Below are 26748 nucleotides of genomic sequence, written 5' to 3'. Positions count from 1 at the left end.
CTTTTGAAATTTAACAAAGACAAATACAGGATCCTGTACGTAGGGAAGAATAATCCCACACATCAGTACAGGCCAGGAACTGACCTGCTGGGAGGTATCTCTGAGGAGAAGGACCTGGGAGTCCTGGTGGACAACAAGCTGTCCATGAGCCAGCAGTGCCCTTATGACCTTGAAGGCCAATGGTATCCTGGGTGCATTAGGAAGGGAATTGCCAACAGGTCAAGGGAGTTGATCCTGCCCCTCTACTCAGCCCTGGTGAGGCCACATCTGGAGTGCTGTGTCCAGTTTTGAGATCATCAGTACAAGAGAGACCTGAAGGTCCTGGGGTGGGTCCAGCAGAGGAGAACAAAGATGATCGGGGGACAGGAGCATCTCTCTTGCAAGGAAAGGCTGGGGGAGCTGGGTCTGTTCAGCCTTGAGAAGAGGCAGCTGAGAGGGGACCTCATCCATGTCTGTCAGTATCTGAAGGGAGGGGGTCAAGAGGATGGACCAGGCTCTTCTCAGTGCTTCCAAGGAAGAGGACAAGAGACAACAGGGAGAAACTGATGCACAGGAAATTGCACCTTAAATATAAGGAAGAACAACTTTACTGTGATGGTAACTGAGCACTGGAGCAGCTTTCCCAGAACGGTTGTGGAGTCTCCTTCCCTGGAAGAGAAACCACCTATTCAGAAGCCATCTGGATGCAAAGTCCCCATGAGTAATGGGCTGTAGGGGACCCTGTGTGAGCAGAGAGGTTGGACCAAATGACTTTCCAGCCTCAACCGTTCTGTAATTCTGTGATTCTGAACCCAGTCTCACACTCTGCCTGCTCAAGGCTGGGTACTGCCTCAGAACAGGTAAGTGCACTGTCACCCTGCTTCAGTCTTGTGATTTTCTTGCAAAATCTGTGTTGGTCTTTTTTGCAATAGCTCCAGATAGCCCCAGGTCTTCTGTTACACACTACAAGACATACTGCAAGCTGTAACAAAAAGACTTCTAGTTAATACACAGATAATGATTTATGGCTAAAATATTGTATTCTTGTAACAGTGCTTGACTCTCCTCTAAAATTACCATAGTAGATTCAAGGTTTCTTCATTCTTTCCTGATCTTAGTGGTTGTTGATTCTCTGAAGCAATATGTCTTTTCACTACTTGGTGCTTACTCGTGACTCTTTTTCTTTTTCAGCTATTTGCTCAGTTTTCTGTGATTCCTTAATGTTTTAATTATGAAGATTCCAGTTAGCCCTAGGGTGCTGATGTTCTGGATATTATAATTCTGCTGGTGTAGGTGAACATTGTAAATGTCTACCTAAAATTACTTAGATGAGAAGCATGGCTTACTTATTTCTCTACACAGAGCACAATCTTCTGACAATTTCCACTGATATACAAATAAATACGTGTATCTGTATCAGGTTTCAAAGTTTCTACATAATTGTTTTCAAAATTCCAGTCACCATTTCTACTCCCTCTAAAAAAAATGGTACCCATAAAAACTCTTGGTTTGTTGTACTCAGTCACACAAAATCCATTTCTGGGTCAGTGTTGCAATGGCCCTTTAATAAAAGCAGTCTATATGTTCTGCCCTCACATTTGTTTACCACAATTTTAAAGTACTGGAGACATGTATCTAATGTTTCATTGTCTTTGGTGCAAAAGAGTTTTCCACTGTCACTACAGATAAGGTCTATTATCAATAAAGAGCAGGGTGCTTACTACTTCCTTTGTTATGCAAGCAAATAGTCACAATTTTGAACCTGACGTAGTTAATAATAAAAATAAGAACAGGCAGACTTCGCTCAGACAAAACTTAATAATTAATTTATGCTGCATCTTTTAAAAGCCTTTCTGCTGGCTATAATTCTGGTGAGACTTCCCATATGTACTCTTAAATTTTAACAGCAACACTTATGACATTCTAGCTTTTGTTAGCTTATTTACCTTGCCATAATTAAAATTGAAACTGGAACTATTTAGGCTATTTTCCATTTATGAGTTATCTTGATATACATGAGATCCTGCTTTGTTTATAATTGGAGCTAGTTCATCCCATTTACAGTTTAGACTTTAAACTTGAGTGGGAAATATGCGACATTACTCACCATCCTCCTTGCCGTTCTGCAAAGTAGTGGTTTATTCTTGCTTGTTTATTAGTGCATTGAGCATTCCTTCCCATCTGAGTTGCTATAGCAACATTAATCTCTTTCCATGTGTTTAGATAGGGTCAGTAGCTATTCTTCAGTTAAAACATTGGGCAGGCTTTTTTTCTCCCAGGCATAGCTCTAAATCACATGAAACTGGGAGAAGCTGGGGCTCACAGGTCATTACAATGACAAGATGATGCAATATCCCAAACCTTTCTGTAATTTTTCACTTTTTGCTTTAGTGCTATTTTTAAAGTCCCATTGGGCCATTCAGTTTACCTTGAACTGGAAGTTCACAGCAACACATGCCTTTTTTTTCTTCACAGGCTTCCACATAATTCCTTGATGATTTTCCCTGGAATATATGTTTCCTGTCTCAAATAAATTTATTGGTTTAAATTGCATCTGAAAAATACAATGAAAAATGCCTGCATGGTGGTACATTTGGCTATAGCTATCTTTACTGAACTACCTCAATCACCTTTGTCAGTGAGTCTAGAATTAGGAAACCATGCTTACTCCCACTTTGCATGGTATGTGGGACTAAGGTAGGAATGCACATATACTGGTGTAGTCTGTTTGTATCCTAACATGTTGTCCTGGGTTTGGTCAGGATAGAGTTCATTTTCTTTGGATGTTTCTCACTGATGTTTTGGCTGTTGTTAAGTAATGCTTATCCTAAGTCAAGGACTTCTTAGTGTCTCATGTTCTGCCAGTGGAGAGCTGCACAAGGAGCTGGGAGCAGGGGGAGCACAGTCAGGACAACTGACCCGAGATGGCCAAAGGAATATTTCCTACCACAGAATGTCCTATAAGAGGGGGAGTTGGCTGGGAGGAGCCGATCGCAGCACAGGGACAGGCTGAACATCAGTTACTGAGTGGTGAGCAACTATCTTGTGCATCACTAATTTCTCCTGGGTTTTATCTCCCTCTCTCTTTCATTATTATTGATACTATTATTATTGTTGTAGTTGTTATATTTTACTTTGCTCCAGTTATTAAACTTTTCCTACGTTAACCCTCATTTCCATGTTGTAAGTTGCTCTATCTTTTTATACCTTGCTTTGTATTTTCTTCAGTTTGTTTGATTTTCTTCAGTTTGTTTGCAAGCTTGCTGTTTCTTCCAATGTCAAATCTACTGGGACTACCACAATCTTGGCATGGATGTGTGCTTGACTATTATTCCAAGTCTGCTACCTCTGTGTTTCTTTTTGATAGGCTTTTACATGACCTGCAATTTTTTTTTCTCAGTGCTTCTATTAACCTATGTTCAGGTTTTCCTTTCTGTGATGGAGAGGCCACCAGATTTCCATACTTTGGTAGCCAAGTAGTTAAAGCTTGATGTATCCGGTCTGAAACCAAGTATGAAGCTAGGTCATTTCCTTTGGGTTTCTCTTTTAACATCATTAGCAGAGGTTGTGGCTCTTTTGCTTGTGCAGAGTGAAGGCAGACAGCTCTTTTTTAGTTTTCCCAGCATATCTAATAGAGGATTTTCCATACTTTTGATAAAAACTGGAGCCATTTGTGAACCACACAGAATAACCTGTGGCACGAAGACAATAACAGAGCTGTTATCCGGTGGGAGACACATAAAAAGGTAAAGTGCACTTCTGTTCTTTCCAGTGATTAAAAACTCTATAGAGCTAGTGGTAAAGGCTTGCCTTATTCTACAGAAAGCTCTTATTTATAAAAGCCAGTGAGCATCCAGCTAGCCTAGATTTGCTATATATTCAGTTTTTACTTTTCCACTGATTATGTACTTTAGTGGAGCATGTGTGATATGAACTGCTGCAAAGCAGCCTCTAGTGATGCCTATCCAAAACTAATTGCCTATACTAATGCTAAACATGGTTTTTAATAAGGAATAGAGTTTTTTTCCCACAAATGTTAAGAATCTTGAAGCTAAATAATTTTTTTTCTGTGTTTTTTAAACAGCACCGTGTAGATTGGTAGTGGCCAGCTGAACATGAAGCAGCTTACAGTAATGTACATCTAAAGGCCAGCACTTGAACTAATGCAGTTTTACTTCTTTTTTTCTCTTCTTTTTTTAAATTCTTTTTTTGTGAGATTTCTTCACTAATTTGGTTAGTGGTTTACTAATTTCTGCAAATATGATTCTCACAAAAATGTAAGCAGCTGCAAAAGTGAAACAAATACAATTTTTTCATGCATGGACTCTCATAGTCAGTTCTACCCTTTGGTGATACCAGCATCACCATTTCTTCAACCTAAAACTATGACTGAGTATTTCACTTTAGATTGTACCTGAGTTTTGTCATGATTAGCTTTGAAACCTCTGATTTAAGTAACGCTGGCTACTTCTTGAGTATATTACCAAACTTTTAGTTTTTCCATGTACTGATATACCATTCATGTGTGGTATGACATAGCATATTCTGATGGTAATTTCATGTGTGTGTGTTGTATTTTGTCTGAAAGTCTGGAGTAACATGGATAAAACAACATTAATTTCTCTCACAGCTAGATGTGGTTATCAGCTGTGCTCTGTTAGTGGAATTCCAAAGAAAGCACTGGCTAAATCAGGAACAAAATAGCAGCCAAATAATCTGCTTAGTATTACACGAATTTCAGGCACACAAACAACCTGAGAGATGGTTACATTATTTAAGTGCTAAAATCTCACTTTTTGCATTTTTTCTTTGCTTTTAACCCTGGACAAATAGGATGTTAAAATAATAGGTCTCTGTACTAAGATCTTGCTTACCAGTAAACTTGTTGATGGTGGATTGGAGTCCTTCCTCTGCTATTAAAACACAATTTCTATTTTTTCACATTTTAAATTACAGACACACAAAACTTGAGGAAATTCTGTTACCCAAATATCCACTGTTTTTGCTTCCTCCGGATTCTTAATAACAAAGCATCAATGACTTGCAGGAATCACTCCACCCTCACCTCCCACTGGTCAGGCCCAATTTCACAAACATCCGTAGCAAAATCTGTGGCTAATTCATTTTGTTTCAACAAGGCTGTGCCAATAATTCCCTGGTGTTCCTAAAAGGGATCCTCCCATTCCTGAAGAAACAGGAGGACTCTTGAACTTGGCAGCTCTTTAACTGCAGGCAGAGATCTTAATACAGGTACTTGAACATCCATTCATGCATACAGTGCTGCAAGTTTTATTATTTTCCCTCTTTCTTGAGCTATAGCTGGAATAAATATTTGTTGAATAAATATTAATTGACACTACAGTATCAATTAACAGCATGGCACTAGTGGTAGTTAATGTTCTTCCCTTGACTACCCAGTACTGATATGGCTATTGGCCATTTCCATTGGTTATATTGCAATTTTACCACTAGACCAAGGGCAAATAGACAGCAGAGTCTCCCTAGACTTTGTTACTGAGACGAAGAGATGATGCCTGAGGGCTTTGCTGAGAGGGACCTATAATTTTCCATAGTTTTCATTCCTCATGATTTTTTATTTGCTTGACAAAAGGAGCCAGCAAGGAATCTATGTATTCCATTCCATTTTCTAAAAGCTTTGCCTCTTTTTCTCAAATTTACAATGTTTTCTTCCAGCAGTTTCAATGTTGTCCCCTAAAGGAAGTTTTTATTATATTGTCCAAAAATATTTTGCAGTTACCATTACAACCTCTTTTTACATAAAGAGCTTAACCCACACTGAAGATTGTTTTTTCCTTTTCTGTTCCTTTTTATCATTATCTTAAATGGAGACTGGTCATTTACGGCTGTATTTCTGAAAACTATAGTCTACAGTGTGTAGACATCTCCTTTTAGGAGATCCACAGAACTGGGATTTCCTTGTATTCTTTCTTACCTCCGTCACCTTGCCATTTTCCTTGTCCATACCTGCTGAAGCTGAATTTGCAGCTCTTTCCATTGTAGCTCTGCTTGATTGCCACATCTGATAATTACTCTTTCTAGCTTAAGTCTTGTACCACTGCCACATGAAAGACAGTGGTTCTATTTCACCAGATACATTCCCAGATGCCAATACTAACAATTATCTTAGAATTCACAATATTTTATAGTCTCATAGCATTCTAGATGGAATAGCCTGCTAGCCAAGTCTCCTGGCATTGCTCAGATAACTGTTCTGAGACATCTACCTACTAAATTTCTTGCAGAAAATTGTTCCTGCAGTATAGCTGATAATCATACTCCATTCTGAGGCTGTACAATATTTACTAGTTAAGGAAAACTAATCCTTAGCCCCGAAACCCCCATTTTAAAAGTTTCTGAATTCAGTGGCCCCAAGTTTTAAGCAAATCCTCTTGCTCTGCAGTCAGGTCAGCTACTATTGTTATAATAATCTCCCACATTTTAGGAACAGCACAACCCAGTCAGGAGGAACCAGCAGGGTGCATTCTTTTTTTACCACTGTTTTGGTTTTAACATCATAACTAGGTCTTAAAAGCCTATTTTGTTTTCACTTTAACCTGAATTTTCAGTATAGTTACAGTTTGAGTTTCCCTTATATCCTTCTAGTATAGTTGACAGTTGTGTTCTGGGTGACTGGTAATGAAATAAAATGGCTTTCTGAGTGTGCAGAAATCCATCTGTGCAGTAGAGGTTTCAGGGTGTGTCTTCAAGTTAGTAAATGGTTAACTGCAGAAACTTTAAGGTAAACCTAGAAATCAGAAACTGAGAATCTACCTTTAAACACCACTAGACTAGTATTATACACACAGATCCAAAGAGAGACAAAAGCCTGAATGTTCTTATTATCAGCTAGATTAAAACTGATGCAAAACAGAGGTAACATTTTTTTGTAAGAATTTGCCATTATTTCCACTCATATTTTGCTGATATAGAAGATATACATATATTTTTTTCCTTTTCTATTGTTCACCCCTCTTTTTTCTTGTATTAATCTAAATATATATGAAGAAGGGATTTTTAGAGTTGAACAATGTAATTATTATTTTCTTCTATTTCCTATCATGGTTTAACACTAATGTATATGAGTCATCTGATATGGCATGACAGTCAGGTTCTTATCTGTATCCATGTTATCTGTTGGGAGGAGATCAGTTTGCAGAATAGCCACTACTATGAACATTGTGGTCTCACAAAGGATGTTTTGATGACTGCAAAAATGGTGGCACATAAAAAGGAGCAAGATAACTTTTACTGCTCTTGGGGTTAGAATGTTTTTGGGGAACATCTTACTATGAAATCTTGAGGTAAGCATTATTCTTCCTGCCCAACTTCACCCTTTTGTGAAACAGAGGAGATTGTCTGTTCTAGTGCTGGATTTAATGGAGCAAGGTGAACTCTGCAACAAATTAAATGTGATAACACAATCCAACCCCCAGTTCATGAAAAGACATGCATTCATGATGACTTAGACTTAGTTTCATTTTTGGGCCTGAAGGAAACATGTACACATGCTTCTCTTGAGAGATCTACTACTCTTGAATAGTTCTGTTTACTTGATATGTGACTATAGGTGGAAATATATTAGGAAAGTAGGTTGTAAGTCTATTCTGTGAAACAATGCATCACACCAGTATTCAGAAAGAGATTTTGTCACGTATATATTTGGAATAAAATGAAGTACTGAATTTCGGTTATTTTGTTCTTGTAAACATACCATTTCATATACACATTAGATTATGCCATTAGTGTGTGAGTAATTTTTATGGTCTTGTAACATACAGTAATAAGCATCTTTCTTTCCTAATGTGTTGCCAAGGTGTTCCATAAATAACCTAGGCAGATACGTTCTCCTGCCTCTTGTGCACCGTACCATGGAATCAGTTTCATTATAGAACTTGGCCTGGTTCTGCTCACACCTGCTTATAACTTCCAGCTCGGTGGATGTCTTCACTAACTGATTGCCAGCCATGCATGATCACTGCAGAAATAATTTTTCTTCTTTAGGGTGTGTGGTAATTTAGCAATATATCCATCTACAGACACCACGAAAAGTCCTATAATGTCTTTTGCAAATGGCCCATGACATGGAGTCACTGCCAGATTTTTTCTTCTATTGGTTAGATAAAAGGCTTTTTTTGCATGCCAAATCTTACAGATACTCACCAGAAGTAGTTTAAAAGAGATCAATTTTCTAAATTTGGTTCTGTTTCATAGTACTGACAATTCAGAGAACCCCAGAGGATGCTCCGATTGAGGAATCTCAATTAGCATTTAATAAGCATACCTTGCCCACAGGTATTCTCTGGATCCTTTGCCTTAGGTTCTCTAATTTCTACTGGAACAGCATTCCTTGCATGCCAGGTGCAGACAATGAATGCAAGGAGAGTAGATTTCTCCTTACAATAGGAGATATCTTGGTTTGATTAGTGCTCAAATGAGATGCTAAGAGTTGCTTTCTTGAATGTTTTCCATACTAACAAACTCATTTGTCCTCAGTGAGTGGTGTTATGGCAACAGGCCTGCTCTGAACACTTTATTCAATCAGGGTGAGCTGTTAATCATTCATGATTTATTGTTGACTATAAAAAGAAATCAAGGTATACATGTACTATCAGGGCGCTCACAGCGGCGCTCACACAATGTGTCATTGCATGCGAGCAGAATGAGCAGAATGTAAACTGTGCAGAGGTCATGACAGGGCTGAGTCAGAAAGGAGGATGTCTAGAGTGCAAAGAGTGAGGAAGTTGGAATATGAGCAGAGATCACTTTGTTCCTTCAATTATCATTTTGTGGTGCTGCAACACTGTCCAAAGCCTTGTGATTCAAGGGTTCCCATGAATATCAACATTTGGGGAGCCACCTGCCAGTCCTTCTGCCTCTGACCTGCAGCCTTTATCTTCCATTCTGTCTGGGAAGTAGGAAATCATGTCGTGACTTCACTGTCCACACAGGGAAGGGGAGGAACATTGAGGAAGACCTCTGAGGCTCGCTGAGTAGTTAAATATCTTATGTGGGTGCTTTCTTGTTTCTTGGCAGGAAGGTCTGAATTTACTAGTATTACTCAAATGAGTTTGGCCATGATTAGCACTTCTTAAGTTTCATTGATTGCATTACTGTTTAATAGGTTATGTCACTTTTACACAAAGTTTATACTTAGGCATCAGTAAGAAATAAATAAGAAAAATGCCCTGAAATCTGGATTTGCTATGCATAGTCAAATAAATTCAAGTTTCAGTGGGAAGTGTATGGAAAAATGATGTTTTCCCTTAACAAGGATAATACCTGCAGATAGAATGATAAACTTTGTTGTAATCCAAATACATTTTAATGATCTTATGATGAATTTATGGAAATTAAGATTAAAGATCCTTTATGGAATTAGGAAAATAGGGATTTAGAGAAGATGCAAGTAGATTAATCAGACATGAGAGCATCAAATCTGAGTCACTAGAAAGACTGTAGGCAATTGCCTGTTCAGTTACTGTAGCCACAATGTAGCTGGCCACAAAATAGAGAAATCTGATTTTCTAGTTGCTGAAGTCTTGCATGGTGAAGAGTTATTTCCTCCAGGCTCTTTAGAACTGTTTCTTGCAAAATGATCACAAGCAGACATATCTTGATATCATAACTGGAATCTTCCTGGTGAGTCTCCCAGGATTGCTGTCAGGCATCATTGGTGTTGACATGTAAGGTAGAGGTGTGGTACATGGCAGATGTTTCTGGAAGAAAAAATTATATGAGAGAGCATTGCCTCTATTGTCTGTGGTTATGGATGTTTGAAAGGTTTGGAGCCTGTGAACATGTGTCTGCACAGTATCCAACTGCCTGCAGAAACACTTTTACCTTAGAGTGCACAATCATTTGTTTTACTGTAAGCATCAAAAAGGAGCAAGCAATTTGACTGTGGTTAAAGACAACGTGCAGAACATGGTCACAGTGCTGTAACCAATGTCTTATGAGAGGATTATCTTTAGTCACTTCACCACAGCTATGAAATCCAAAGTCTAAGATCAAATAAAATAAGTAAGTATACTTTCATACTGCCACAGAAAGTGGAAGTCAAATTATTTAGAGAAATTAAAAATATTTGCCTATTATTGAAATAACCCTTAGTTTGGGGCTACTTTCCTGAAAAAACCCCAAATCTTTGAAATAGTTTTGTGTCAAGAGGGTACTAATGTCAAAGACCAAAAACACCAATTCTGCCTGGAGGGGTTGTAGGAACTGGGAGGGGGACGGGGGGGGGTGTTTGTTTCTTTTGGTTTGGGGTTTTGGTTTTGTTGAGTTTTTTTGTCAAGAGATGACAAGCAACACTTGTGAAAGCAGCATTAAAATTTTGAACGTACTGTAAAGTGAAGTGAAAGAAGAAGTTCTTCCTATTTGTTGTGGACAGGGAAGGGGTAACAGGTCTAACTTGTCTCAAGAACAATTCATTTTAGACATCCAGAAAAACTCCAAGTAGTTCAGATAGTCTGAAGTTCTCCATCTTTGCTTTTGGAAACTAACAGTGAAGGTACAGAATTCAAACACCTGTTAAGAATTTAATATGTAATATTTGATGTTATCTGAAGGAAGGAGGATGGACAGGGCAGCATTTTGACATTATATGTCTTCCACATATAATGAACTTCCAAATGTAATTAACTGTAACTATAGAAATAAACAAAAACTTGAAATTCAGTATTACTGGGGAAAAACTGAATGAGAGGTTTTTCAGTCTTATAATTTCCTGTGTGATTGAGACATTTCACAGATAGTATGGAATATCATGCAAGCATTTAGAAAATATGGCTTTAAATAGTATTGTACGAGGGAATCAGTCAATAGCTTTGATTTCTGTATAAAATATAAAATCAGTGCTGTTATATATTTAATATATAGGGAGTTTGTAAACTCCTTTCCTTGTTTCTCAGGTGTTCAGCTGTCTGTGATCCAAGACAGAAGTGTAACCATCTTTCAGACCTTTAAGGAAATTACTTAATTTGGAGCAAGAACTGCAAAAAAATTGATAAAACTGGGGTTCTGCAAGGTAAGAAAGGTTGCAGACAGAGGTACATCTCTTGAAATGAAGTTAAGCAGCAGTTTAGGTATTCAAGAGAAAAAAAATATCATCATGAAAAGAAATAAAACCCTAAGGGAAAAGCAGGGCTTTGAAAGACAGTAATTCAGTCCCAAAGAAGATTCCTTCCAGGGGCAGTAGAAGCCAGCTCTACCCTACCTCACTGACGACTCCTTGGCCCACAAAGATTTTCCCTATTTCTTGCTAATGGGCATTAACACTCAGTTTAGTATTTCATTAATTCAAGTTATCAAAAAATGGTAATGTATGGTAACTAATCAGTAACTGCTGAATACTTTTAAGCTGAGCTTACCCAGTTCACAAAGGGCTCTTTGTGCGTGGCAAACGGTCACTGTCCAAACAAAGCCACTCGGTGAGGGAAGGATTACTTGTACTGTTACAATGTCACCAGGCGTATCCTTGCCTAGAAAAATTATATGGACAAAAATTGGACGTGTCATAGTATTATATATTTTATTCAGATTTAAGTGGGAAAAATGTTTTCCACCTGCACAAAAAATAATTTTTTTTATCTTTTCCTGTCAGTTTTCATTTGTAAAATATAGTCCTGAACATTTTTAAAGCCCTAATGTTCTGTATTATATTTATTTAAATAATTTTTCCAAGTGCAGCAATAATAGAACTTTAAATGCAACTATCCAGCAAGTAATGGTTATGTTTTCAGAAACAAGACTGAGTTTGTAAAGCTGAAAACTAGCACATTAATAGTAGGAATCCAGTGACATTGGTTTGTGGCAGTCCTCCTTATGAGAATTAAAAATTAACTCCAAATCAAATCACAGACAATAAGAGGGGAGTTTTGTAATTTTAAAACATGCTTTTCAGAATAGACTTTCCTTTTAAATACAAATAGAAGCTTGATGTTTACATTAACTTGATTTGTTCTCATGCTTCATCCAGGAAAAATAAAATGTCCAGCAATTACAATAGACATTATCCTGTAGCTGAGCATACGGCATAGTTAAAGGAACACAAAGTTGTCAGTTTCTGACAGTATAATAATTCCTTTCATATAGGAAAATTCTCATTGATAGAATAGTATTCAAGTTGGCAAAATTGCTTTACAGAGTATTATTCTTTTCCAGCCCTGATTAACAGGCTGCTTAACTAGAGCAGGAGTTCTAGTACCATAAATCAGAGGTTCTTCACAGGTTCTATGCTAGGGTTGAATATCATTGTGGAATCATTACATAATTCCTGCAATCCTTTCAAGCATTTTGCCTACCTGGCTCTTACTACAAAATCCATCTTTCCATCTTTAAAGTAAATAGAAGAAAAAAGTAGCTTTTGTGATTTTTCTCTGGCCACAGTATATGCAGACATTCAAGTATTTGCTTCAGTTTCTTGTCTTGTTTGCTAGTTTTGTTAAAAAGTGCATTTAAAAAGTTAGCTTTTCTTGATATTGTTTAGAAAATTTTGAAGGCATTGTGCCATCATTTCACAACAGTTTGTCTCTGATATCAATGATTATCATTATTAGATTAATGTCTCTGTGTCAGTAGTTCCAATATCATCGGTCAATTTATGATGTGCTGGCCTGCATCAGATAAAACAGAGTGAATAGATCCAATTTGTTATTTGTGGGATGAGATTTTCCCAACAAAAATTATTTGTTAGAATGATATGTAGTTGAAACTTAGCCACAGAACCTGAGAACCCTATTTTTCAAATGCCTTTTTCTGCAGCTTCAGAAACTCATATCTCATGATCAGTTTGTTAATAAAATATTAATACATTGTGACGCAAGAAGGGGAATGGATGAGTAAATTTAGATAGTCAAATACATGGAAATAGTCTGAAATAATTAATAGTGAGTATGGTACAGGATGATCTGTGTATACCTAATTTAACTGCAGTCCAAAAATTATGTTATGGTCATGCAAACTACAACTTAAATCACAGAGTTATACTGAAAAATCTGGTGAATGGTCTGTAAGAGCACTGACTCAAAGAATGATTTAAGGTTTGTTTATTGTGCCAATACAATCTCTCATTATACTGGAGAGCCCAAGAGAGATTATTCAAACCATGCACTTATAACATATAAGAGAAGGGAATTACCTGTGCTTCAACCTATGGAATCAATGTTGACAGAGCATTTCAAGGGGCCTATGATCATATTTCAAACATGTAAAAAGTATTCATGCTTAAAATTCTAAAAAAGATGTGTGAATATAATGCAGACACAATAAAAGTATTTTAGACAAAGGGAAATTGGCTACTATCTTAACTAAGAGGGGATTAAGTAAACCTTATGAATATATGTAAGTATTTTCACATAGAAAACACATCTGATGATGCAGAGCTTCACAGAAATTGTAATATCCAAGAGGTATTGTTCTATCTTCAACTAAATAATGTCTGTGAGGGGAGATGGAGCATTGAAGTAGTTAGCCAATAGGTGTAACAAACTTATGACCACTTGTAATTTTTAGTGTAAAATTAGAAGTTTTCCTCTTGTACAGGCATTGCTTTAGACAAGGCCAACTTACCTGACCTCATGAGTCACTTTACTGAACTTTCAACTGTCTAAAATCTCTTAAAACAATTACTCCGTAACTCAATAAAGGTAGCTCTTTGAGCTGCAGTTGTCATTATCTTCATGAAATCCCACTGATCCACTGTTGAATTGGGCTGAAATGGACCTGGGTCAGAAGTTTTGACAGTCCAGGTAGATGAAACTTATCAGTCATTCTTTATTTGCTTCTGAAACAACAAGGGATTTGAATCTTCCAACAGTTCCCACATTACCAGATCTCTGCTTCTTCTAATCATAATATAACAAACGGGGTTGAGAAGGAATTTTAAGTTGTTTATGAACCTTAAATAGCCCAAAGGTCATGTATTGGTCATCTCAGTTTAAATCCCTCTTCTGTGAGAAATTTTGTGACTAGTAAGTAGAAGTCAAAAAAAAAGCCCTTTTCTTTCATTTTGAATTATTCAATGATCAGGACACTCTGCTTTCAAGACATCCTTACTTATCTTCTAGTCAATGTCTACTTGATACAGACAATGTCTAAACAGGATTTCATGCTTCAAGTCTTGGGCCGATAGAATTAAAAATTCCCCCTTGATGGTATCAAAGATTGGCTAAAGCTGAGGGTAAGCTGTTGATGTAACCAAATAACTGAGCTGAATTTTCAAACACTGGCTTTATGAATCCTGCTAATGTATTTAGGGCAAAACCAGTCACCAGACTTTGGATGAGAAAGTATTTCTCCTTGGATTAGGTTGACTGGCACCTATATTGTTTCTAGGTGGTTTTGTAGATTTTGGTTGTAAATCAGCTACTACATGATTTTCATATACTCAGGTAATGTGCAGTGGTGATGCCTCAGATTCTGTTGCTGTTGTTTTATTTTACAGATTTAACTTTTTCAGGTTGAAATTGTATACTTTCACCCAAATTATAGGTTTTAAACCAGATATGAGAGATTAAAAGAAAATCTAATTATCTTCTCTGATTTCAAATTCACTGCAATTGTGGAGCTATGTCACTGAACAAACTACAGAAGCTGTAGAGAAGTTACAGAATTTTGCATCTTATTAAGTAGATGCAAAATACTATACTTCTGTTTTCCCACTTTTTAATATCAATTTAGTTGATTCAGCTTCTAGTGTGATAAAAACAGATGTGTTTCATTTTCTTTGCATTACTTATGCAGGCAATAGAAACTCTGGTAAAAATTGCTCTTGTGTTTTATCTCTATTTCCGTTTCTTATCATGATTGCACTGCAATAGCATTGAGACATGGCAATGAGATAACAGAACATTCTGACAGATCTCATTGTTCTCCATTTAGGGCAAAACAGTTGTGAAAGAACTGCATATACTAGTCCTTTTCTTTTTTTTTTTTTTTAATCAATTGACTTTTCTTTAAGGATTCTTACTTACTTTAGGGTTTTTTTGGTTCCCACTGAAATAATTGGACCAGTCCATTAAGATCATGTCCAGGAAAGCATTTAGGCACACAAGTTAAAACCCAGCATTCCCAGTAACTGCTGTGGATAGACTTCTATATAAATACATCACAATGACTTTTGATAAACATATAATACTTATTAACTCTTTATATTCTTCTCGATTGGCAATGATAAACTACCCTTTCTAAAGTAATTCTCAATCTGATAAGACTATCTCTATTCCAAAATATTATAAAAATACTGCTTCACTAACATTTTGAGATTACAGGCATGCATAACAAAAAGAAACAATTTTTTTTTTTCTGGGTAATTATCAGATTAAGTAAATTTTGTGTGAGTAAAGTGATAGAAGAACTACAAGAAAATTCATGTAAAACTTTTTAACTTCTAGGACAAGTATTTTTATTTAATTTTTCATAAATTTTACCTCTGTAAAAGCGTTGAACATGTCTATTTTAATACATACATTGAAAAAAGGGTTATGAAGTGCAAATAATTTATTTAAGTGTTTAAAATTTTTGTTATTTTCATTGAAGCAATGCCTACAGATACTGATAAAAACAGAACATTCCACAGAAGAACAAATGGCCTATTTCAAACTGTTTAGAATATAAACATACATTCAAAAATCAGAATACTAGTTAAGCACATTTCTGCTAACCAGAGCTATTTCCAAAACACTTCTAAATTGAGTCTGAAACTCATCTTGCTGTTCTGCAGTTACTCAAATGAGGAACTATATGCACTGTAGTAAAATCCTGTTTTCTTTCATGCTAGATGGGCAATGTTCTCCTGGATTAGATTTAGAAGATGGGAAAGGAAGCAAAAGATTAAAACAATGTTTTGGTGTTACCTGGTTTCATTCTCACTGTGCATTCAAGGATGGATTCATCTTTAAGTGCAACAGTTACTTCAAGCATTCAGCAACATCTCTAATAAGGTAAAGGGGAGCTCCTTTCAGTTTAAGGGGCAAAATCAAAACAACAGTGCCTATAACAGGGAACTTTTCCTGGTGAAAGAATAAAGTATTCAGGCTTGTTTTCCCAGGTGACAATGAACTATGCAGGCGTTCAAGGGATAGTATTATTCCCTTTAGGAAAAGGGAGGTACAGTCCAAAGTGCATACATTTCATTACCCAAGATAAATGAGGCTATTGGAGTGGGAAAAAATCCAAGAGAAAGCTATTTGTTATGTCTGTCTTACATAAGAGGAGCAAAGTCCAATCATGCTGCATGTCCTTACCCGTATTAATTCTGCTCAGGTTTGAATAATTTTTCAGAGGAGTAGACGCAAACCAGGAGGAAACTTTCACGGTATGTCAGTAGTTTGGAGGGTTTTTTTAAAATCAGTGATATTTTATAAATTCACTGATAACTAAAACAAATCTAATTTACTGCATATTCTTTTAAATACACATTTAATTTTTCATTTATTTTGTGTATCTGTGCTGCATTGCAGAAAATGTTACTCATATCATTAAAATGAAACTAAATAAATGACGGAGATATCAAATGGCTAAATACAGAATATAAATGTTTGTAAGGAAACTCCAAACTTCTGGACTTATTTCAATATGCTTATACTTGTGCATTAGGAATATTCACTTTGTAATATATGATATTAATAACTTAACTGATTATAATAAGTAGCCATATTTTTCTTTCAAACAAATGATTGTTGAGATTGCTCTCCTCAGCTTAAGATTTTGTATTTCTCAGTCAAATATAATTTTGCAGGAAACTATCTTCAATAAATTTAAAATGCCTTCTGAAGATGAAAAGAAGTATACTGCAGATGGGAATAGTCATGAGATCGCTGCCTCCAGCCCGGGTCATGAATCTGAAGACAAACAGTAAGTATTCTTAAATATAGTAAACATTAGGTATTGAAGCTTATTAGAGTCCATTACCTTGCTTTATATTTTACTGAAATTCATATTTTAAAACTTATTGTAACTTACTTTGCTAAGAAGACCTAGTAAGAGAAAGCTTTGTATCAACATAAGAGTAGCATTGATTGGCACATTCATTTCATGCAAAAGGGCTATTTATTTTCTCCTTTAAAGGACTAAGTGCTCTCAGTATTGACTAGAAAAACAATTCTAAAATATGACAGAAATTATGTTGGAATGGAAATATTGGATACATTTATGTCATCTACTAAAAATTATCTTAAAATTTTTAGTACAGTGGTTAATCAACATTTTACATACCTTGAACATGTAATCTATTCCCTATCCACTATGTACAAAAGTTTTCCTCTCTTCTGTTTTGAAATCTATACAGTGCTTTAGTTCACAACTTCCCTGACCAGATAGTGGAACTACCAGCCCCACTGATGTTGCTTCATCCTTGAAGGGGTGAACTGGGAAGAACATGACTTAAATTTATAGAAGTTAGGAGATGATGCTACTTACATTGCTGAAGTTTTAAACAGAAACATCTCAAGAATGCCCAGTAAATCATGTTCATTTTACACAATTGTTTGCTGTAAAATGATTTCAAAATTATAATATATTTGAACTGCATTTATATGTTGAATTAGTATTTCTGCAAAATTAAGTCTCTTTTAAAATTCACTAAAACTACCACACTTTTTTTTAGCAAGGCAAAGAAGAAGCAGAAGAAAGGGGAAAAACCTAAGGTGGTGAGCCCATTTGCACTGGTAAGGTTTATTCTCTCTCTATGCATCTACATATAGATACACATAGGCACATTTCAAAGTGTAATCAAAAATGGTTACAGTTATGTTAGCATCCTGAATATATGATACTGTCTCTACCAAATGTATTCATGATACAGAATATTGACTATAGTATAGAAATCAAGCTGTTCTTTTTGTGGGTTTAGTTATACTAAAGAAGATGTCTTTTACAGATGAGTATTCTTAGGAGTGTTCCCTTGGTAAATCATCATCCTAAACACACCCAAACCAGATATTTGTTTATGAAAGATAGGAATTTCCACGTTCACAGAGAGAAGCATGGCCACATACCTACACTGAGTGTGGTCTTGTCCTCTAAATTACCAGTCAGGTACTAATCACACTAATTATCCCCATGAGTCATTATTCAATCACCTGTGTCAGCAGTAAAGGGCGATTCCATGCTACTGATGAAAGTTAAAATTAAGAATTGTATGCTAAAAGGTTCCAGATTCTTTAAATTTTTCTTTATGTATTTTAAACCACAAACTTGTAATATTTAATCAAGTAAATCCTAGGTCCTCTCTTAGCCATACTGAAATATTTTATATTTTGTAGGTTTAGTGTGTGTAACACACAGCAATGACACTGCAAATAACAAACATAAACATGATGGTGGCCAGTGCCCAATTTCTTTGTTTTGCTATATCAGTTTACACTAGTATAATTACACCACACAACTATAATTTGCATCAGTAAACTTAGTAGTTTACAGTACAGAATGAACCCAATGATTTTGTAATAGATGAGCTCAAACTTTATTAAGTTCAATGATGAGAGAATTTAAGATTTAGATTTCAATACCTTTTTATAATGTCTGTGGTACATTAGGAACATTAGATTTTCTAACTACATAATAATGAATTTACAGTAAAAGAAATTATTGCCTTAGTTATCATAGCACCATAAAAATTTCTTATAATTTGAACTTTAAATGGCAAATGTAAAAAGCATAATTTTTGTATGTCTTGTTTTCCTATGGTCTTTCTTACTCAGGTGGAGATACTAGTGCATTAAAATGTCACATCTCTCTGGTTTTGAGAGTTTATAGTATATAAGGGCTTATATAGAAAGGATTTATACCTGTATATTTAAAATTATTTTAAACTGTAATTCTAAAGAGATAAAGTTGTAGATTTGGGAGAGCAGGTGTACAATTTATAGCTTTTTCTTTACTTTCTTGACTTTGTAGACATAACATTGTGTTAGCATTCTAGTACAACAGTTAGAATGAATTTCTCTTCTCACTCACAGTTCCGATACTCCAGCTGGTCAGATAAATTATTAATGATACTGGGCACTGTGATGGCAGTAGCCCATGGAAGCAGTCTCCCTTTTGCCATGATGATTTTTGGTGATATGACTGATAGCTTTGTTGCATTTGGAGAAAAAAATTTCACAGGTAAGAATATATCTGCTATGACAAGATCAATGGCTCCTATTTAAAACAGAAACAGGAAGATTCACACACCTTGACAGGAGATACAGTTGTCAGAAACAACAATGCTATGCTATGATGCAAATTAGCTGCTCATGTTCATTATAACAGAAATACACTGTGGTTGGGGTGACATTGTAGTGAGAGTCTCCTATAGGCTGCCTGACCCGGGAGACCGAGCAGATGAGGTCCCTGTAGATAGATTGGAACAGCCTGGCATTCACCAGCCCTGGTCCTCATGGGGGTCTGCAACCACCCCAATAACTGCTAGAGGAACAACACCACCAGGCACAAGCAATCCAGGAGGTTCCTGGTTTGTGTTGATGATAAATTCTTCAAATGATAGAGGAGCCAGTGAGGAGAGGTGCTATGCTGGACCTCTTTCTTGCTAAAAAGGAGAGACTGGTGGGGAATGTGAACCTGGAGGGCAGCCTGGGCTGCAGTGACCATGAAATCATGGAGTTTTAGGGCAGCAAGGAGGGAGGACAGCAAAATCACTATCTAGAACCTTAGCAGAACAGACCTGGACCTCTTCAAGGACCTTCTAGGTAAAGTACCATGGGATAAAGCCTTGGAGGGAAGAGGAGCCCAAGAAAGCTGGTTGATATTCAAGGATGACCTTGTCCAAGCTCAAGAGCAATGCATTCCAACCAAGAAGAAGTCAGGCAGAAACACCAGGATGCTTACATGGATGAACAAGGAGGCAAGCTCAAACACAAAAAGGAAGCCTTGAGAGGGTGGAAGCAAGGAAAGGGAGCTTGGGAGAAATACAGAGTACCTGTCAAGCAGCCAGGGATTAGGTTAGGAAAGCTAAAACCCTGATAGAATTAAATCTGGCCAGGGATGTCAAGGGCAACAAGAATAGCTTGCATAGGTAGGTCAGTGATCAAAGGGTGATGAGGGAAAATGTGGGCCCTCTCCAAAAGGAAATGGGAGACCTGTTTATTTGAAATACAGAAAGGCTGAGGGGCTCAATGATTTTTACCTCAGTCTTCACTGGCAAATGTTACAGGCACACTGCCCAAATCACAGAAGGGGAAGGCAGAGACTGGGAGAGTCAAGAACTGCCTGCTGTAGGAGGTCACGTTTGAGACTATCTAAGGCATCTGGAGTTCCACAAGTCCATGAGACCCGATGAGATGCATCTGTGGGATCTGAGGGAATGGATGGAGGAAGTTGCTGTCCATTATATTTGAGATATTATGGCAGTCTGATGAAGTTCCCACTGACTGAAAGAGGTGGAAACATAACCCTAATTTTTAAAAAGGGAAAAAGGAAGACCCAGGGAACTCCAGGCCAGTCAATCTCACCTCTGTGCCCAGCAAGATCATGAAGCAGATCCTCCTGGAAACTGTGCGCAGGCACATGGAATATACAGAGAGGATTGACGAGGGCCAGCATTACTTTTTTAAGGGCAAATAATGCCTGACAAATTTGATGGCATTTTGCAACTGGGTTACCGATTTGGTGTGTAGGGAAGAGCTTGGACATCATCCACCTGGACTATCTGCAAAGCACTTGACACCGTCCCAATCAACACAGTTTTCACTAAATTGGAGAGGCATGAGTTTGATGGATGGATCACTTGGTGGATAAGAAATTGGCTGTAGGGTCACACTCAAAGAGTTGTCCAAGTGGAGACCAGTGATGAGTGGGTTCTTCAGGAGTCAGTATTGGGACTGACACTGTTCAATGCTTTGTCCTTGACATGGACAGTGGGATCTGGTCAAGCTTTGTCCTTGACATGGATCTGGTGCACCAGTGGGATCTGGTGCACCCTCAGCAAGTTTGCCAACTACACCAAGCTGTGCAGTGCAGTTGATGCGCTTGAGGGAAGGGGTGCATCCAGAGGGAAATTGACAGGCTGGAGAGGTGGATCTCTGGGAATGCCATGAAGTTCAACAAGGCAAAGGGCAAGGTCCTGCATGTGGGTTGGGGTAATCCCAAGCACAATATAGGCTGGGAGAAAAATGGTTTGAAAGCAGCCCTGAGGTGAATGATTTGGAGGTGTTTGCTGACAAGAAGCTCAATGTGAGCCAGTACTGTAGGCTAGCAGCCCGGGAAGTAATATCATGTGCTGCATCAAAAGAATTGTGAGCAGCATGTGGAGGGTGGTGTTTCTACGCTCTCTACATCTCTCTGGAGTGCTGCATCCTGCTCTGGGACCCTGCACCATAAGAAGGATAACTGTTGGAGTAACTTCAAAGGAGGGCCATGAAGATGATCAGAGGGCTGAAGCAACTCCCTTATGGGGACAGGCTGAGCAAATTGGGGTTGGAAGGCAACATTTTACAACAACCTGTAGTAATAGGATGAGGGCTAATAGCTTTAAACTGAAAGAGGGACAATTTAGTGTGAGTGTGATGAGAGACTGGGACATGTATACCAGAGATGTTGTGGATGCCTGATCCCTGGAAGTGTTCAATGCCAGCTTGGATGAGGCCCTGAGCAATCTGGTCTAGTGGAAGGTGTCCCTGTTCATGGTACGGGGTTAAAACTGGGTGGACCCCTTAAGGTCCTTTCCAACCCAAACCACTCTGTTCCTCTATGTGTGTGTGCTCAAGAAGACTTTTAAATCTCAAATTACAGTGATGTAGTTTTGTAGTCAGTGGAGTTACGACAAACCCTGTATTAGTAATGTTCATTCATGTGCATTAAAATTTCCTCCTTTCTTCCAAATCATCTTGATTCAAAAGGAGATGTAGCAACTCCAGATATGCTGAACAGCATGCAGGAAAACTAATTTGTTAAATCTTGCTCTGTTAAGATTTGTTAAATCTTGCTCTTCCTTTCTAAGGAAACTCTTCAGTAAATGAATTGATGAATGTCACTGCAGAAATGCTTAGCCAGCTGGAAGAAGACATGACAAGGTAATTAAAAATTGATATTTCCTCTTCTTTTTCTAATGTAGTCACACATTTCTAGTCAAGCCATTCCTCTCCCAAGGATGTTTCGCACACTTCAAACAACATAAAAAACCAATGATTTAATAATATGTGTAAGTAAAGATTGACACAAGGGATTATTTGAGGCCCTGGTAAGATTCTTGAACATTCCTAGCTATTTCCAACAATTTCCCTGTAATCTCTTGCTCTGATCAATCCTGACATATTTCAAGGGTGCTCTATATCCCAGAAATCTGCATTGCCATCCTTCTTTCTTCTCGTCCTCTGAATTTATAAAGAGTAATTGTTATGATAAAAAATTATATTGATTATAATCTGTCAATACCTTGAGCTATGGTGATTCATCTGCAAAAAAAAGTTGAATTTTCAGATACTACCTACTTTGCTGCCAAAGCATCAAGTTCAGCTAAGTCACTCTCTACAAGTACCTGAAAGGAGATTATAGCAAGAGAGGGTTCAGTCTCTTCTCCCAGCTAATAAGCAACATGACAAAAGGAAATGGCCTCAAATTGTGCCAGGGGAGGTTGGATGTTAGAAAAAATATCTTTGTGGAAAGGGTTGTCAAACACTGGAACAGGCTGTCCAGGAATGCAGTTGAGTGACCATCCCTGGATGTGTTTAAAAGATTTGTGGATGTGAGACTGAGGGACCAGTTTTAGTGATGGACTTGGCAGTGCTGAATTAGTGGCTGGATTCAAATATCTTAGAGGTCTCTACCAACCTAACAATTCTATAATTCTATAATTATCTAGACTGTAGAAAATGCAGATTTAGTTTATATGCCGCCTTAAATCTGGCATTCTAGAGCTGGAAACAGCAGAAGACAATAGCCAGTAGGTGCTTCTGCTACAAAACTCCTTAAGGAAAAGATCAAATAAGAAGAAACATAATAATCTGCTAATAGATGTGTTTTGTTAAAAGCTTTATTAACCATTGTCCATACACTTGATTTATGCAGGATGTCTGAAGTTTGTGTGTTTCTTGTACCACTGCATGTTCTTTTCTTCAGGCTGAACTCTGTTCCTCATTAGATATTGAAAAAAGTCTGATGTACTCTTCAAGACAATTATCTTTTTTGAAGAGAAGGAGATAAGGCATTTTCTGTAGTAAATCTTGCTGTTTGATATCAAAGTGCATTATAATTTTGGGTAACGGTGGACTGTAAACTTATGTAGCTTCAGCAGTTAATTTTTTCAATTAAAAAAACTATGACTATTTACACCAAAAAACCCCAAACCAAAACATACCCAAACAGCTCTTTACCATAAAATAAATGGACAAGGTATGAAAAGGCTGTTTCTTAGAAATGAAGAACCTGAATGTAATGAGAATGAATCAAGAGGGAATTGGCAGTTATGCTTTATAGGAGAGCTTCTTGCTCCTGCAATATTTCTGTCAGTCTCTGACATGAATGTAAGAAATGTTCAGTGGTATATACTTGTTCCCACTGATTCAAAAACAAATTTGAAGGCAGAATTGCAAACTAAATAATGTGTGTATGGGTGAAGTTACCCTAACTGTTCTGTGTTTAGTAAACACTTGATGCCTAGCTGCACAACATTTTCAAAGTCTGTCTCGTGTTTATTCTGAAAGAGCTTTTTAAAAATTACTAAAAATTGCTACATAGGAAATAGTAAAATTTGTTTTGCCCATTATTTAATTGGTGAGTGATCTCTCCCTGTCCTTACCTTCACTTATGAGCTTTGAATTATATTTTTCTCTTCCTAGTCTAGCTGAAGAAGGAAAGTTGTAGTGTCCTCAACTGGAATCCAACCAGGGCCAAACCCACCACAAATTAATTCTGAAAGTACAAGCAAGAATAAAAAGCAGCCTTAGTTTCCCTTTAGAAACAGATTGTTTACTAATAAATATATTAATAGCAGCATGGGAATAGGTGCTCTTTCCCAAGCTTTCTAAATAGAACCTTGAGTTGACATTTTCACTGGTGTGACGAAGCTCTTTGCACCAGCTCCTTGTTTCTCTAGAATGCCTGACAGCAGGTCAAATAATGATAGAAACTGTTTGCAAGGACAGAGTTCTCACACGGGTGTGTTCAAGTACTGAACTATACATGTGGACTTAGTTGAGTTTGTTACTCAAACAGTTTACCTAAACTACAACGATTTCCCAAAAGAAACAGAACTATTATTTTTCAATTCAATGTGCATTTACTCTTTGATAAGTTACAGCAGTGAATTTACAGACTTTATTTCATCAGCATGGAATCTGGCAAAGCCATGAATCCCTTTGGAAATGATTTGCCAGTAAACAAAGTCCAAGCATAAATCAATTCTTTGAAGAAATGTAGCATCATAAAGTAATTTTTGTCTAAAGTAATTACTGCTGAATTTAGAATCGGTTTCTTGGTTGTAGTTTGAGAACCTTTTTTTTAATGGAGCCAAATGCAATTGAAGTCAATATTCAACTAACCAGCTTTCTGTTAGGCATTAACCTGATTTTATTAAACACTTTTGATTAAGTGAATTTCATAATGAGTACAGTTTCGAAGTCCCTAACCGAACTGTATGATATAGCCACAAGACAGATTGGAGCAAAATTTGAGAAGTTTAATTTGTAAAGCCATTCTCTCTTAGAGCAGAGCATTTGCACACAGATTCCTGAAAGTTCTCCTGCCAAGTTTCATTTTAAAGTTCTATAAAATCAGTATGGATAACTTAGTGAAAGAGTGAAGGTCACAAGAGTTCACAAAACGTCATGAGTCAAGCTTTGTGCTAATGGTTTACTTTTATATAGATACATTATTCTTATAATTGCAGGTGATATACATCATAAATATTTAATCATTGATTTTAGTTGTGTTTTGAAAATGAAATCCATTAAGTTACATTTTTAAAATTCAGTTCTAAGTTCCATTATGACTGATTCTGATGTAATTCTTCATCAAATCAAAATTGATTTTTATTATTTTTAAACAGTTTAAAGCTGTGACTCAGATTTACTCCCAGTCTGAGAAATATTGTGGTTCACATACTCCTGGTTTGGATTTGACACCCTGCTCATAGCACAGGGCTGAATTAATGTAAAAGTAAGATATCAGTTATGAATAAGAGATCCAAAGAATTTTTGATCTAATGGCATTTGTTTTCAGTAGCTGTCATTATAGTAATGCTGTATTGTCAAATCAGGAAATATTTACTGCATCCATCCACTTATTTATTTATTTACATAGACAGGCATGTTTATGATTTAAATGTGTATATGCTATACATATATGTGATTTGGTCTGTCTATGTATGTTATAAATGCTAGGCAGTTTATGGACATGACAGATTCAAGTGAAAAGGGTATTGTATCAGAAATACAGTTCTAAAAGAATCTTATGAGAAAAAACTTACTAAATTTTAAAAAAGATCATTCTGATGTTTAATGCTATTCATGGAAAACTCAGCAAGTTTTACAGTGAAGTGTAAGTTTTAGTACAAGCATATAAACCCTAATTCAGATTACACAGAAAAAGTAAGCATCATGATAAATTCGCACTAGCAAAGTAATTAAACCAATTTTAACCTGATTTCAGAGAATCTTGCCCTTTTTTGTTTTTGTTTTCCTTACAGATATGCATACTACTATTCTGGAATAGCAGCTGGTGTTCTCCTTGCTGCTTATATTCAGACTTCGTTCTGGACCTTAGCAGCAGGTCGGCAAATAAAAAAAATTAGAGAAAAATTTTTTCATGCAATTATGAGACAGGAAATTGGATGGTTTGATGTAAATGATGTGGGAGAACTTAACACTCGTCTTCTAGAGTAAGTACACCATAGCTTTTCGAATGTTATTTGATCTTGTGAAATATGTAGGACTTAAAAATTTTTATTTTTAAATTAAACAATTTCACTGTGAAACAAAGTTTTCAAGTTTCCTCATGGAGAGTGTCAGGGACTGACTTGCTAGTACTTCTGATACAGGACTGTCACAAAGATGTCAGAAAAGCATTTTGTAAAGTTCCCTTGAACTCATAGGATGACTAAAGCCCAGCCTATGTTATTACCCCATGAGGAGAAAGCAGTTCCTTTCTGGACACACCGAGGACTGAAAAAGGTGCTGGCTCAGCCCAGCAATGTGTACAGCTTTAACTGCATAACATTGCCTATATGAAATCCTTTTCTTTCATTTCCAAACAGCCCACAAATACCAAACTGATAAAAACTCTGGAATTAAGAAAGTGAGAGTAGTTTTGCTCTATAGAAAAAAATTTTAACTTTTTCAGACAAAAGCAGGTTTATAGCATCACAATTTCACAAGAAATATGAAATTTTCCTTGGCCACACTACATAATGCTTTACCTTGAAGAAAACTGTTATTGGGAGCAGTAATGAGCAGTAATTGAATAATAAAGATTGTCTTTCACATGTAACAAAACTGGAAATCTTTCTTGTGCTTTCTGCATTTTTCTTCCTCTCTGTAATTTGTTCTTCAGTGATGTCTCCAAGATTAATGACGGAATCGGTGACAAGGTTGGATTGCTTGTTCAAGCACTAACAACATTTGTGACAGGATTTATTGTTGGTCTCATAAGAGGATGGAAATTAACCCTTGTAATACTAGCAGTTAGCCCTGTCCTGGGACTTTCAGCAGCCCTCTGGGCAAAGGTAAGTTAACATATGTACAGCATCAGGTTTTATATTAATGACAGATATTGAAATATATCTATCATATCTGTAACTCTTAGTATTAGAAT

The 26748-nt window shown here is 36.8% G+C and overlaps 1 protein-coding gene across 3 annotated transcripts in view; it reads left to right on the top strand.

The window, feature by feature from the left end:
* The first annotated feature begins 3542 nt into the window (after nt 1-3542).
* The window catches only part of ABCB1 (ATP binding cassette subfamily B member 1), a 48548-nt gene continuing 25342 nt past the window's right edge, over nt 3543-26748 (top strand). For all 3 annotated transcript variants that reach the window (XR_009418005.1, XM_059467209.1, XM_059467201.1), the window contains exons 1-8: nt 3543-3725; nt 15779-15941; nt 16739-16854; nt 17606-17666; nt 18960-19107; nt 21941-22013; nt 25625-25816; nt 26488-26659. Coding sequence is in view for 2 of the 3 variants with exons in the window: in XM_059467209.1 (XP_059323192.1) it covers nt 16763-16854; nt 17606-17666; nt 18960-19107; nt 21941-22013; nt 25625-25816; nt 26488-26659 (738 nt within the window). In the remaining variant the exon portion in view is untranslated. The remainder of the gene's footprint in view (nt 3726-15778; nt 15942-16738; nt 16855-17605; nt 17667-18959; nt 19108-21940; nt 22014-25624; nt 25817-26487; nt 26660-26748) is intronic.

This window comes from Ammospiza nelsoni, chromosome 1 (assembly GCF_027579445.1).
Source record: "Ammospiza nelsoni isolate bAmmNel1 chromosome 1, bAmmNel1.pri, whole genome shotgun sequence".
NCBI lineage: Eukaryota > Metazoa > Chordata > Aves > Passeriformes > Passerellidae > Ammospiza > Ammospiza nelsoni.
The sequence above is the reverse complement of the archived record's forward strand: the minus strand, read 5'-3'. Positions and strand labels throughout refer to the sequence as shown.